Consider the following 15,270-nt stretch of genomic DNA (forward strand, 5'->3'; position numbering starts at 1 on the left):
CACAGCATCTGGACTTGTCTGTGGTCATATACATAATAACAACAGCGCAGTTAGAAGTTAACCCTCAGCGTTTTTGGCTGAGGTTTTTTTGGCAGTCTTGCAAATTTTGCATTAAATATTGCTAAGGGACACACAAAATGAACATACACAAGTTTTAGTTAACTAATTGTCTGTGTACTTTTTTCTATAGCCATTGGTGTGCATCATGTTTTCTGAATGGATTCAGAGTTGGTGCTTTGAATATGTTAACTTTATGTTTTGGTATTTGGGCACAAACAATTTCTTGTAAGAAATTAGGCTTCATTTAATTTTGCGAACATTTTTAAGGAATGATTCACAGTTGTTTTAATAACAAAATTAGTTAATTTGCTTGGAATCATTTGGTCGTTTAACAAAACTGATAAGTGACGAGGCTTGTTCCAAAGCTCTGGACTAAAATCTACTATTTTCTTGCTAAAACTTGTTGTCACTGCTGCAAATATTGTACAAAGTTGTGCAGTCAAGTGTTATATACTTGTCAAAAAATGTGCCAGAACACACACATCCTGTTCCTTTCCGTCCTCCGAGCATCCACCTACAGAGACTTTTAAAACTGTGCTAATGTTGTAAGTGAAATAAGGTGTAAAGGCAAAAAGAAAAGATTCCTTTAAAACCAAATGGCTGGATGCAGCAGTCAAAGCAATAACTGAGGTGCTTGTTTAAACTATTTTAAACAGTCTCAGCTGACCAACACTAAATTATTCAATTATGATATATTTTAATATTTGTCAAGAAGGTCCCATCTCAGAATCAGGGAACATCTAATGACCCCTCAAGGGAACAAGTGTATTTTCTCTGTTTTTATTATGCCACCCTCTCATACCGTAGCCTAGTTATGATGCTGCCCTCTGTCTAATGGACTCAGCCGTGAGCCCATAGGCCCAATACAGGTGCCCCGTGACATGAAGGGACATGTAGACTAGAAGGGCTGGATATATTGTTAGCTTTTGTTGCAAGCTGTGGGCTTTGTTGCATTTACAGGGAGGGATGAAGCAGGGATGAAGGGGCTGGGAATAGGCCGGTGCTGGCTGTGTGGCTGTCGTTCCTGCAGCTCGAGGTCGGGACACTGTGGGGAGCTGTGTACACTCGCCTGCTAATTACACACACCACTGTGTCTCGTCACTCCTGTAGCGGTGGGGCCACAAGACAATCTGGCAACTCCCCAGCACAGGACAACTAAAGCAAGCAAGAGGCAGGGATGTACAAATGCAGTCTAATTATGTTTACTTCTACCTTTAACCAACCGGAGCAGCTGCAGGTCAGTGCCCTTGTCTGACAAGAGGTAGAATAATTGCAAGTTTTAGTTAGTGTACACAATTTAATCATCACAAACTGGGTTTGGCCTATTGGGGAGAGGCTAAATAAAAAAACTGTAGATGGACTATGTATTCAGAACATTCTGGTGGGGAAATGTTGTAATACTGAATGACAGGCCGTTAAAGCTCTGTGGAACAGGATCTCTAAGTAACATAGATATCTTGAGTGCCGGCCTACAAATGCCAGGGAGGTTACAGCAGGAAATGCCTTTTGTGACTTTCCATTTGCTCAGCGATACACCACCACATACAGTGCGGTGATATAAGACTAATCACATAGAGTGCGAGAGAAGATACAGAAGCTTATCAGCATGTTTGTTTCGCTCTGTGATTAAACACAGATTACCAAGGTAACCTAAACAACATGCTATTGTGTGAGGATATCAGAGTTCACTGTCAGAGATCCTGTAGTGAAGAGGATATCATGTGCCTTGAGCATTGCTTGACTTTTGTACGACACTTCACTCTTCAACTTAACATGTATCCATGAATGTAACTTGGATTACCCTCAAGATAACACGGTGTGCACTCCCTCTGTCCCTCAGGACGTGTATCTGTAAAACGATACTCGATCACATGCTCATACATAGAATTCTAGCGTCTCAGGTGTCTACTCGAGCCTTAAATAACATACTAGCTTTAAAAATGGAAAATGAGCTAATAACAGTAAAGGGATGGATCGGGTAATAGAGTCTCATAGTAAATAGGTTAACTAAAAACATAGAGTAAGTGTGTTTGCACAACATAAATGTTTTTAATTTGCTTTACCATTAAAGAGAGTAAGTCTCTTCTGCTGTTCTTTCTCCCTTTAAATAAATACAAGTAGCCTTACAACCACAATTTACCGAAGTTAAAGTTAAATTATAGGAGCAGTAAAAGCAGCAGTATTCAATTTACCAGCTGAGCTTTTTCTCATTAAAAGAAATGAAATCAAACCAGTCAAGCAACACCTGATGACAGATACAATTATATGTAGCACTTTCATTTTATCACATATTAATTATATATTTAATGAGCACATTATCCACCTTTATAATGTTAAAAATAATCTCTTATAAGCTCTCACAGTTTTACAGACTTAAATGAACCATACAATAGCCAAAGGCTCTGAGTGATATCTGCATTACTGACTGGAACATGTGCGGTCTAGCAGTCCTGCTAATAATGTCTTCTGGACTTTAACTAATTACTGCCAGTGATTAACTGGTTAAGAAAGGGCTGCCTTATTTAGTCGATGAGGCTCAACCTCATCTACTCACCTACAGAGGCACTGGGGATACAGAGGCACTGGGGATACTGGTTTTAACCCATTAATCCTGTACTGCTCTATGCTCACTGATGAGACATGGGCCGAGGTTACCTCATATCTTTTATTCCAGTGTCCTGTCTTCATATTAATCTAAATCAAATACAAGGGTTAGGTCAAGAAATCAGATAAATCACAGAAAACAGCACAGCTGTGGAAGAGACTAATAATGAACATCCCATCACAGCTTGATTTATGCTGTAATTTCATGGGTAGGGAGACTGTGTTAAATCTTAGATTTTCTTGGTTTTTACACATTATACAGAAGGGTGCATACAAGGAAAATGTAATGATTTGTACCAATTGTGATAAATCATCTCTTCTTTTTTAAGCAGCTACGATCATCAATATTTCTATATTAACAATGGATCACATGGCTACTTGTATGAAAAAGGAGTCGGTCATGGTGACAAACCGCGAAGAATTTTACTTTATTTTGTAGTTAACCTCAGCCCTACTGAGAATGTCGGTCTATCAGCTCTGTGTTTTGGTTTTATGGACCACAACTGTACTGTTGTGGTTCCCTCTCGACATTCTCATCAGCATCATTTCTACAAGACAGCTTTAAAAACCTACACTACTTGGCCAGCACCAACTGGCAATTTACCAACTAACTGGTGAACATACTGGAACTTCTAGCTGCTTAAGAGGCATACAGTTACCTCAACAGTTAATGGAGCCCAAAAGTATGAATGCTAATGCTGCTCACTAACTGCTGGATGTGTAAGTAGGCAACTGTTTATAATCAAGTTTGACATATCAGCGTAATAGACATTTTTAGAACCGACGTCACAATGACGCCATTTTATTAGCTGGAGGCAAAACACGACTCACCACCACAGGGCTGTAGGCTACACAGGAGTCTTAAAATATCATCTTGTTGTGTTATTGAGAGCCAGAATAGAAGCAGTCATGGCTCAAAGCTTAATTGTATTGCATACCAGCTACCACTGACCGTCAACAAATACTAAGACAACTATGGTTAAATGTGATAAGATGAAAGGACTGGGCTGCGATCATCAAAAATGTTCACATGTGCATTGCACACTTCGTATCAGGTTATGGAAAAAGCATTTACTGTTGTAGGGATGAATAACGTTATGTGTATGAAGGGTTATCATGTCCACCTAATCAGAAATTGGGGAAGTATTGAGGTGAATATTGGATTTCTCTACACTAAAATGAGAGCCCTGATGGTCCTAGAAACAGAGCTTTAACGGACAGTTAACTTAATAACACATTCACTCCGCTCGGTGCTCTGCCACACCATCTCCCCAGACAGAGTGCCTCAAGTGTGCTCTGGATAATCAAACGGTACATTCCAACAGCACTCCAAATTTACGAACGATTCAGTTCGTGCCAGAGTGTGCTCCCGCATTCGGAATGAGTATATCTGAAAGCACCACCCCACATTTTCCTCCATTGTCTAAAACAAGACATTAGAACTTTCTAGCAAGTGCTAGCTAATGTCTGTGGAGAATTGTTTTGCCTTCAGCTAAGCCCCGCCCACCAAAAAACATCTGTTTTACTAATAGTAAACGGGTCTATATTATTGTATGTTGTGCAGCTTGTTCCCGCTGCCTTCAAGTGGCCAAAACATCAGTTTATGCAGATAATGGAGCTATAAGATCTTTTAGCGCATAATTTGTGAATTAATTTGTCTTCAAAATGTCTTTAACATAGGACTGTACTTTGCTATATTTCGAACTGGATACAGTATGTTTTCTATAAGCTCCAGGAAACAGCCACTCTTTGAAAAAACGTCTTATTCAGCATCAGATGAAAAGACAGGTGTCAGTGTCTGTGCTTCCAGTACAAAGGCAGGTCCAAGACATGCTTAACCTAACTTAGCTCAAATACAAAGCCCAGGTGACTCTGAGATGTGATGGTAACTGCTCTGCCAGCAGACAAGATACAGCTGATTTGAAGCACATCTTTTCCACCTGTTAGAGAAGATTCTCAGTCATCCAGGTCAAGGTAATCTTAAGTGCTGTATCGTAGGCGACAAGACTTCTTGAGCTTATTGAAGATGTTTCACCTCTCATCCAAGAGGCTTCTTCAGAACTTCAGACCTTAAGAACTGAAGAAGCCTGATTTAGCAAGACTGGCTGTCTTTGTGCTAAGCTAGGCTAAGACTGTTATCCATAATGGCTGTCTGCAATGTTGGACAAACCTGCATGCTAGAAGCAATGCCACAAAAACATGGAGCTTTTCTTTGTTTTAGATCACTCAAGTAAGTGAGGCATAGTACTATAAATCCCAGGAGGGTACGCATGGTGAGCCATGTGAGCGTGACCATAGAAAGCCCAAATGCCCATATCAGATGCACAAAGATGAAAAACAAGTCACCTCTCGTGCTAAAAACAAGAATTGTCACTTCCCATATTTCTAATCACTGACTGAATACTGACATAAGAATCTCACTTCTGGTGACAAAGTTTCAGAGTGAGCAGCACTAATGAGGATGCCACACACACACACACACACACAGAGCAGAGGGGAGCAGGACGGCCTGTCGACAGACCCTCGGTCCAGTGCTGCCAACTTAGCAACACACTACACTTTTCAGACACCCCCTGGTGACGTTCTAAAAAACAACAAATCTAGAGACTTGTCATACACGTGATAGACCCCTGCCTCCCCACACAGGGCTGCACTAACATGCAAATTAGCAAATGACATCAACTGGTAACATCTAGACGAAGTTTTGAGCAGCTGCTTTTCTTGGAAAAGGGTCATCAACACACTCTCAGCCTCTCCACAGTGAACAAGCTTCCAGCTGTTTTTCCAGATTATGTACCGCTGTTGTCCAGTCAACTGGAGCCCAGGGTGAACCAGCGAGCAAACAAAGAAGGGCTGCTCACAAGCTTTGTCGCTCTTTCCTCTTGATTGCTGCAGCACCAGTAGCAATCAATGGGAAAACAAAACATCAGAGGAATCATGTACGCTCACATTCTTCCATTATAGTTGGTGTAATATTATGACTACAAATCAGTCAGTCTTTGATGCAGATGGAGTTAATTTCCAGTTAGGTGGTCTCGCTCTCCTTGAAATTTCTATGTAAATAAACTTGATCATGTCATTGATATGCAAATACACACATGACGTCAACAGGCTTTTCAAGCTGCCAATAGCCGCTTACCTTGGAGCAAAGCGAGCCAAGCTGGTTGTGGGAAGACAAACTAATGCTTGAGTTTATAACCTGCCAATCCCTTTTTTTAAATCTTTTTTTTCCTTGAAACTGAATTTTATTTACTTGTAATTTACTGGACTATTACACTTTATTATTGCACTAGAATTACAATTAAACATTATGAAAGGATTCAGCCCGGAAGAGTCTGAAGAGTCTTTTTTTCCTTTGTGTATGTCTCTTGGCAAACAGAAATGTCTTGTGTATACATGCATGCTTGTGTACCTATGTTATATAGCCTACTTCACTTTCATCAAGCTACAAGTATGAATGATATATGTAAGCTAAGGTAAATTTACTCCTGCACTCCTACAATTAAGTATATTTACAAAAGAATCACTGCACTTTCACTTTTATCCACAGTAACCTTCTCTGGGTAATTCATGGACATACTGATGGGTGTTGGTGACAGAGGAAAAGCAAGAAGGAACACCTACAGAATATATTTTGTCTGAGCTGATCCTTTCTAGCTGACCAGCTTCATTGTTTTTTGAAGGATTGAGGAATAGACAAACAGCAGGCTACAATTCTTCGCTTATCAGCAGCAGATGTATCATTAACACAACAAAAAGATTATTTTTTACTGCAGTAGCGTTCAGTATTTCAAATTCTGCTAGTGTGTATTATCTGTTGATAAATTAAGATGGAGACTTTGTTTTCTTGCAATCCTAAAAAACAGAATAACGGCCCGATGATAATAAAAATGCCTCATGTAACCACCTCAATCAAAAGTGACTGGCCTCAAGGAATTTTAAATCTGGTTGACAAGGTTAGTGAAAACCTTTGATAATCCGTTCAATAGGAAAACATTAGCGCCTAATCCCATAGGTGACATAACATGCCACACACTACTCGCACAACAGCTGTTTCTGTGTGCCTCCCTTTGCTGATTTTTACAGGGCATCATTCATAAATCCAAAAACTATTTAGTACACTGCTTGTGCTACATTCTTATGTGAGTGCTCTGATTAAATGTATTCTTTGATTATGAAACAGTAGCCTTATGTAATGTTGCTACAGGCTGAATTGTGGAGTCCCTGGACATAAAATGTATCTTTGGCTACCAGCAGTAGCAGCCTGCATATGAGATGATTAAGAAAGCGATAAATTTTAACGTCTACCGATGGTCTGGATGTGAGGTGTTTAGGGGACATCTGTAATTTGAAGCTACAGAAAATAACCTGGGTTACACGTACAGGTTCTCCTTAACTGTATTGACAGATGGAACAACTCTTCCTTCTATACAATCATGTATGTATTGAATGAGTTGAATTTTCTCATTTGAATTGGAAAAAAGAACGTTTTCTTCTTCCTTTATTCTATTTCCTGCAGATTACACGCTTTGCACAAGTCAATAAAGTTATTTTTTGATTAAATGCTTTGGGGCATGCAAACTTACATCTTATTGGATCACTTAATTATCACTCATGTAGACAGTTTAGTTTGAATCTTCAATCAGAAGGAGTTAAATTGTATTAAAGAATTATTGTACATGTAACTGCAGCTACTGTCAAGCAGCAATCTGAGTACTATTAACTGCTCTTGTAACTGTACCCTCAATGCATTTTTGTCAAGCTACCTTCCTACCTGTACTTAATAGTTTTTGTATATCTTCTACCTCTAGTAGTTCAGTACTCTTTTGGCTCGACATACTTATCCCTGGTTTTGCTTTCTGATTTCTCTCAGTTACTGTTAGGGCAGAGTGCACGTCCACAGACTGCAGGGAGGCTGATTTCTGTGGCAGCTGTTTGACTACTCCAGGGGGTGATGGTGCTGAAAAGTAGTCCCTTTATTAAGCCACTTTAAACTGACCATCTGCACAGCTACTACTGAGAGTGTGCCTTTGTGGGCAAACAAATGCTGTACAACATAAAACACCCTTTGATTTAACGAATACTTTAAAGGAATGCGCACTAATTTGCTTGTGGCAAATACAACTTCACTACAAGCCAAAAAGGAATAGTGCTTCATTTCTAATGCATCTGCATTTAGTTAAGACAAAAATAATTTGCTTGCACTTCTTGTTGTGGTTTAGATGACACACATTAGTTTCATCACCGCAGCCAGATTTAAAAGCATGCAATAAAGTTTAACCTGAAATGACATGGACAGGGGCCTACGGTAATTTGAAAAATTAGTTTAGTCCATTAGTATGCCAAGCCTATGGTAGCATACATATCAATTAATTTCACTACGGAAGGACACTGCGGGCTGGAACACACTTAGATCCACTTCAGATATGACAGGCACCTGAAAACAGCCACACAGAAAACTGCGCCTGCTCCTACCCCCAGGGCATCACACAGAAAATGAAAAGCCTATAAGAATTGATTCTCTGACGAAACTAGATCTGGCTGATGTGCTATGTATGGAATATATGTCTGCTGGAGATAGTAGTACTTACCTTCTCCCCATCGATTCCCTTTTGCCCTTCTGATCCAAGTTCCCCCTGCAATGACAAGATTGAAAGTTAAAAGCAAAGAAAGGACCTCTGGAAAGTTCACGCTTCACTCTTTTCCCCCCACTTTACACCCAGTAGGTTTTACATAATCTGGCACACTTCTCCAATAACATGACCACTACTAACATCAAACACACACTCCTTAAATTTCAAAGCCAAAAGGAGGAACATGGTCACGCTGAAAAGCCGAAAAGCAGATATTCCTTACATAATCTAAACAATACATTTATCCACAAATAAACATATTAAATGCTCACGTAGCTCTTGTATTCATATGAACTCACCTAGGGCATTAAAGGAGCTCTATACGACATTGAGAGCATATCGGTGACTCAGAGTTGGAGCTGATTGTCTGCACATGGCTCTCAACATGGAGGTGGCTGGGTGGCAGCTAGCAGCCAATGATGCTTACAGCAAGAACAGTGCTAACAACGGCAACGGCCCTGACAGAGCTAACGGTGTTAAAGTAGAGGTGAACCGGAGGTGGGTGCTACACTCCCACGACACCGCCCCTATATTATCTGCCAGATGAGTGTAGTGCAGAGAAGCAGCGGTGGGTTAGCCCAGTCCTGTCTCCTAAAAATTTGAGGGTATTTTGAGGGAAACGTAAGGCTGAGCAAATTACATTTTCTATGATCAAAATTAGGAAATGCTGCTGATTAACCGACCTGACAAGTTGTTAAAATGTTGACACTGAACATATCAGAAAAATGATCACTGACCACGTATTTCAGTTGTTTTTTAGCTAAAATAAGCTGACTACCTGCACTTTGTGCACCTGCCCCGACCAACTCCTTGCAAAGCCTTCATGGCACATGAATGTAGCATTTTGTTTACTGAAAGGAAATTTGCATGTGCGGCCTGACCAGCATACCACAACAAACCACAGACAAGCTTGGATTACAACACACACAAAGGTAACGTGACTTAATTCTCTGCTCAGAATGCCAATACCTCACGATATCTTTACACAGCAAATAGTGCTTTGCTGCTATGTTAATGCTCTGAATGTAAAGAATAAGGAGTTATAGTAGCTTCAAGAAAACCATTTATGCTCATTAACATGCAAATGTATGCACCAAGAGACTCCACAGTCTGATCACACCAGCGTAGAGATGGACTCTTTGGTGTTGGTATGATATTTCTATCACGTGTTGTTCTTGAGTTATTGTGGTTACAAGAATGTGTCTACAAGACAAACAGATGCCACCAGGGTAACAGTGTGTCCCACAAACACTACCATGTGCCATGGTGGCAGGACATAAAAAAAGAAATCCTTATAAATGCAACTATTTATGTAAGTAAGTGCGCTAAAGGGGGTGAGAGTATCTAGAATGTTCTCTCCCATCCTCACTGGTGCTATAAAACTGAATCCTTAACTCTAAAACTCACTCACAGCTCCTTCAAACTGAGCCTTGCAGGGAACCATACACTTGCACCACAGTGACACTGATACAAAAACACATTTGGCAACCAGATACCCAATTCCCAGCAATATTTGTAAATGAGCTCACTGCACAACTCCAACTCCAGCAAAGTCTATAGCATGGGTAAGATTATATGCATGTCGGGGAATAAGCTGTTAAAGGCTTATTTCCACAAATATAACATCTTAGAGGCTCATTTCCACAAATATCTTCCCGATCGCTGATTCTTCTTAAGCTACCCAGCCCCTACTTTCCACACTCTCTGCCAGAAATGCGTGAGATGTCTTGGAACTTGTTGGCTCTGTTATTAGAGTGTAACCTATACAGTTTCATGACCTCAGCTGGCCCATAAACCTCAAACAAACTGCCATATTACAGCGTCCAAGGACAACCATATCATTACTCTTATGATATCGACAGCTGCATGAAATTGTTGTTCTCACAATATGGCTGACAAAAGAGCCTAAAAAAGTGTGTGTGTCTTCGGTTTTGTCCGAGGGCACCATAACAAAGAGATATGAAAGAGCAAGAAAAAGCTTCACTGACAAGGAGCTGAGCTTGGGTATAAAATAGTACAACACATGATACTGTGCATTAGCAGCAATATCAATACTAGTGCTCTTGATGTAGACTTTTCTAGTGCACTGTTGTGTAACGAAACAGCTTTGGCTGATTCCTAAACCTCATCTCAGAGTGGAGTGGAGAGAGCTGTGCCATTAAGTGTTATTCCATATCCCCATGTATCAAGGTTCATCTGCAAACGTCCCCCCATGGTGAGCTTAACATCTTCTATGGATATAGGTCCAGGATTAAGCCATTGTCCACATGAAGAAATGAGCCTATTTACTGCTGATGCATGAACTGCTTCCATAGCCATCTGCAGTACAATTGATCACTTGAATGCAATTAAATATCTGGTGAATATGAATTTTTTATTGCTATGTATTCACTTCATTTTTCAGAGAATAAAATCACAATCCTATACCCTCTCTTGCCAATACCTGAAAATACTACTTTAAGACATGGCAACAAGAGCCACAAACTGGCATTACACAAAGCAGTGCTTCCTGGTGACCAGATCTGCCCTCCATCACTGACAGGATAAACATAGGCGTCCCAGACACCACATTTGATTGTCAACAATCTTACTGATGATGATATTATCAAACACATTAAGCAAGCAACAAATTTGTGATGGCAATAAAATCTAATTTAACTGAGAGCATGTGAAATCTGGCTATTTTGTCAGCTCTTCAGGACTGCAACAGCAACATCCAATGACAAAACAAGCACTTAGACAGTCTTAAAGCTTCCATTAAAATATGCACTTGTCCTCCAATTTAAATGTCCGACTCCACAGCAATGTCTGTCACTCCTGACCCCCACTACTGACCAGGGGAGGGTGTGGACAGTTACCGCAAATACGCATCAAGTTATGCAAGTCATTTGTTTTTCCTCCGACGGTGCAGAGCTTCACCGAGAGGGCATAACTGAAGCACTAAGGTTGACGCACAGAGCTCTGCCCCCTCTGCACAGTCAGCCCGACCGTCTAGTTGCTACTACAGCTACAAGGACACAATCCTTCACTGGCTTCCCACCCAGGAATACTGCCAATGTCGTCCAATGGGGCGCCTGGCCAAGCCAGAGATGCCGCTGCTTGGGACCGAACTTGTGTCTCTGTAGCAGCACCATTCACCCAGCGCCAAGCAGGCACCCACTTGCTGGTTTAATTCGATTTTGAGATTGCTTTGTTTTCTGTGTTGCTGTGACGGGGTCAACACAAAGCAAGCCAGTGATTCAATCCAATGATGTTAGAAAATCGTCTCAGAGATGGGCAGTGACAGATTCCATAAATCACTGAACACAAAGAGCCACCTGCTATTTACTGTTTCTAAAACACATGCAGTGAAAACGCAAAATCTATTTGAATGTAAAGCGAAATTTATTAAGGAGGAAAACATAAAAACTGAAGCTCCCAACTGAGTCAATCACAACGTTAATCACAGCTTTAAGGGCAAAGCAACACCAGGGAATCCTGACGGTAAAGTTAAGTTGCTCCATGAGTGAGCAGCCTACCTTATGTCCTGGGTCTCCCGAAGGCCCAGCCTCCCCTGTGTCCCCCTGCGATGGAAACAAACACACAGAACAGTTAGTGAAAGGTCTCTCGTTCGCACATTAGTGAATAGCTTTATGACGGCTTGTCATTTCAGCAGCGACCTTGCTCCTACAGCTGTTCCACAAGTTATTGCTGACACAGTGGCTCAGCAGCTGCAGGTCAGGATACTGTTTCCCAACAACTGGAAAGCACATATCTAAACCTTGTTAAAGTTCTGTATTATTTTAATGATTGTATTTAAAAGAAAGAAGAAAGGACAGGGCAAGAAAGGAACAAAAGCTTGATTGTCTTAGAGGTAAAAGGATACACAGGGCAGTAGAGGACAAGACAGAATAAGAGAGGAAAGGAAGGGGAAAAGATTGTCCACATTATTGTTAAGAGAGAGAAGATGGAAGTAGATAGTTATTCAACAAATTAAGCTTGCACGGAATTTGCTGCAAGCTAAGAATCTAATTAAACGTGATGCCCATCCATGGTCGCATCTTTATTAAAAGCCCTGTTTGTTAGGACTCAATAGGCTTGCTTAGGAAGAACAAGAAAATGTGGTCAAACCAAGTAACTGAGTTGCCAACACCATACCATCTTAGTTTAGAGAACACACCCAGTCTACTTTTATAAGAACCTCGCATTTGATGTGTAAAAGTACAGTTCTCTGATAAGATATTAAGCAGGTGGACAGATGTAAAGCTTTCCATCGAGTCAGCAATTACATGATTGTTTCATTTGTACGAGACAAAGAGATTCACAGCTGCTGATGTCATTCGCTGTGAACAGATAAGCCTCCTGTATGGGAATGTACATATTTCACAGTGCTCTCCACTTTAGTCTTCTTTCATTTAAATGTTCTATTCAACCACTGAAACAAAACCCGTTTTTTAGAAAAGGTAATAACATTTTAACACTGATGAATACAAAAGGAACAATGGGAGGTTTTGACAGCTAATCGAAATTCAGTGTCAGTGAAATAATGAAGTGTCTTGAATAAAATTCCTGGAATTATTCACTTCTGAGGTACAATGGGTATAAATTGAATCAGAGGGCACTAATTGAAAACACAAGCCATAAGGACAAGAGGGTTGTAAATGGTGCAAAACAAATTAAAGGTATTGTAAAAGGAGGGGAGAAGTTTTAATTTCACCATTATGCTTGTGTGTGTTTTTTTTCCCTTTGCATGTACATGCAGGAGCTGTAAATCTAGTAATACCAGGGTTTATGTGCAAGGCCATAGAAAATGGATTTCCTTTCAAGTAAGCTGCATTCTTATAACCCAATCCTTATCTGTTTAATTTCCTGAGGGATTCTGGATTAATCATAGCAGTTTAATCCCTTTGCAGTGCATTAGAATCCTCCATCAAACTCTTGACTGTAATGCGGGATAGTACTTTCTGTCAGAGTAACACAGCCAAAGTAATCCCCACACACTTTCCTAAAAAACCTTCTGTGTAGGTCACGATGATTGGCCTGCACTTCTCATTATGGGTGTTTTAAATGCCCTAAATTGCCCAGATGTCTTTGATTAATCTCTACAAAGTCAAGCTAAATTGTTAATAAGTATACTCTGACTACTTTTTAATCTTAAACTGAATGAGATCCTCATGTTGGTAATTGAAAGTCTCATGAGCTTACCTTATTAACAGTATTTGCTATGACTTTGTTACCCCCTTTTAATGTATTATAATGTAAATCTCAAAGAGTGCAGCACTGTTTTATAGTCACTGGGACTCCCTTAGAAATTTAGGGATCAATATGAATTAAATATGCAGAGAAACAGAGGTCCAGTGCTACTATAATTTACCAGACAGATTAATGCGCAACAAGGTCAGAGGGAATAAGAGAAAGGCAATTACTACGTGTGATTGTGTCAAAGCAGGACGTTTCTGATATACTGCACAGATGGCTCAAAATAAAGTATGTTTTTACAGCTTTTTCTCTTAGTGGCAGCGGCACATAAACATTTGCGAATCCCACAAGACATGAGAAACATCTTCACTCGATGATTAGTGACATTTTGTTGTCTTCTAGTATCTGCTCTAGTTGCTTCCTTAAAGTTTATCTGATGCCACTGAATGGCAAACTGCATATACAGCTTTGACATCATGTACGCAGCTCTGTCTACATTACTGAATCAAATAAATCTGACCCTCTTACCATGTTAAATGTGTTTATTCCTAGTTGTTTAATGGTAAAATAAAGCGAGAGACCAAAAGTACTGCAACTCAGTCTATCAAACACAGCCACTGTGGCTTGTGTGGACTAATTCAAACTCTAAATCAGTTAAATTAAATTATCTCAAAGCACCACTGTCAGCGCGCTAATTGCTGGAGTGGCAATCTGCTGCCGTGCCTGTAAATGTATTGATTTCACTCATCATTTAAATAAATGTCCCCCTGCCTGAGATTTATTAAGTCAAGATTAAACCTTAGATTACATGTAGTGTTTTCCCACTCTGAGAATGGCTTCACCTCTCATGCTGCAACACCAATTCATTACACTAGAAGAAGGAAATGAACAGAAGAGTCAACCAGATATTTACACCATAAACACTGTCTTTAAAATAAAATAAACAGCATGAATAGACTACGTAATTGTTATGTTTTCCTTTAACATTTCATCATTTAAAGGTTCAATATTGTAAAACCCAGTTTGTATTCAGAAACTTTTAATGAGCTGTCAGCACTTCCATAAAGCTATGATGTCACAACTACACTATATAGACCGTTCAAACTTGACAACACCATTTGTATTTCCTGTTGGAAAGTTTGTTAATGCAGTGGCTGACAAGGAGCCTATAAAAGAAGGAAAGGACATGACGTCAGTGACAGCGTTTGAATTGGAGCCAGACTTTGGTGCCAGTTCTGTTAAAGTTAATGGGGCAGGCAGGGCAAGTCACGCCATAACCCATCATATCTTTGTTGTTTCACCTTGGACTGAAAAATACTTCCACCAAATTAAAAAACACACATTACGTGACGTCGACTGACATTTTTTATCTAAATGTGCGCATTCGTTTTCCTTGTTATTGGTCTCCAAACAAATCATAGCTCTGTTCGTCAGCTGCATTTAATTCAACTCACACATCTGTTTGCTGCAAGGTAGCTACATCAGGATACAGGGCCAAACGGGACGGGAGCAACCTGTCAACACTGACCAGACTGAGAGTTAGGTAAATATCTGCCAAACTAGGACTTGAGTGTGGGCTACAACCCCTTGCAATTTGCCTCAGTGATTTACATTCGTACTAGCGTTAGTCATCTCAGGTTTGCCTATATTATTAGCTAGTTCATACATAAGTCATAACAATGATTAAGCTTGAGAGGCTGTAACATTTGCTGTCACTCACCAACACCGCAGCTCTCTGTCTGTTTCTTTTACACCTCCACAAGTATTACTTTTTCACCAATGTTGACGGTTTTAT

General features: G+C 40.1%; 1 protein-coding gene across 6 annotated transcripts in view; it reads right to left on the reverse strand.

Moving 5' to 3' along the window:
• LOC126406274 (collagen alpha-1(XIX) chain-like) overlaps positions 1–15,270 on the reverse strand; it is a 144,808-nt gene that overhangs the window by 102,098 nt on the left and 27,440 nt on the right. For all 6 annotated transcript variants that reach the window (XM_050070428.1, XM_050070430.1, XM_050070429.1 and 3 more), the window contains exons 10-11: positions 11,816–11,860; positions 8,256–8,300 (exon numbers count right to left, since the gene is read on the reverse strand). In XM_050070428.1, coding sequence (XP_049926385.1) covers positions 8,256–8,300; positions 11,816–11,860 — 90 coding nt within the window. The remainder of the gene's footprint in view (positions 1–8,255; positions 8,301–11,815; positions 11,861–15,270) is intronic.

Source organism: Epinephelus moara, chromosome 19 (genome assembly GCF_006386435.1).
Source record: "Epinephelus moara isolate mb chromosome 19, YSFRI_EMoa_1.0, whole genome shotgun sequence".
In the NCBI taxonomy this organism is placed as follows: Eukaryota; Metazoa; Chordata; class Actinopteri; order Perciformes; family Serranidae; genus Epinephelus; species Epinephelus moara.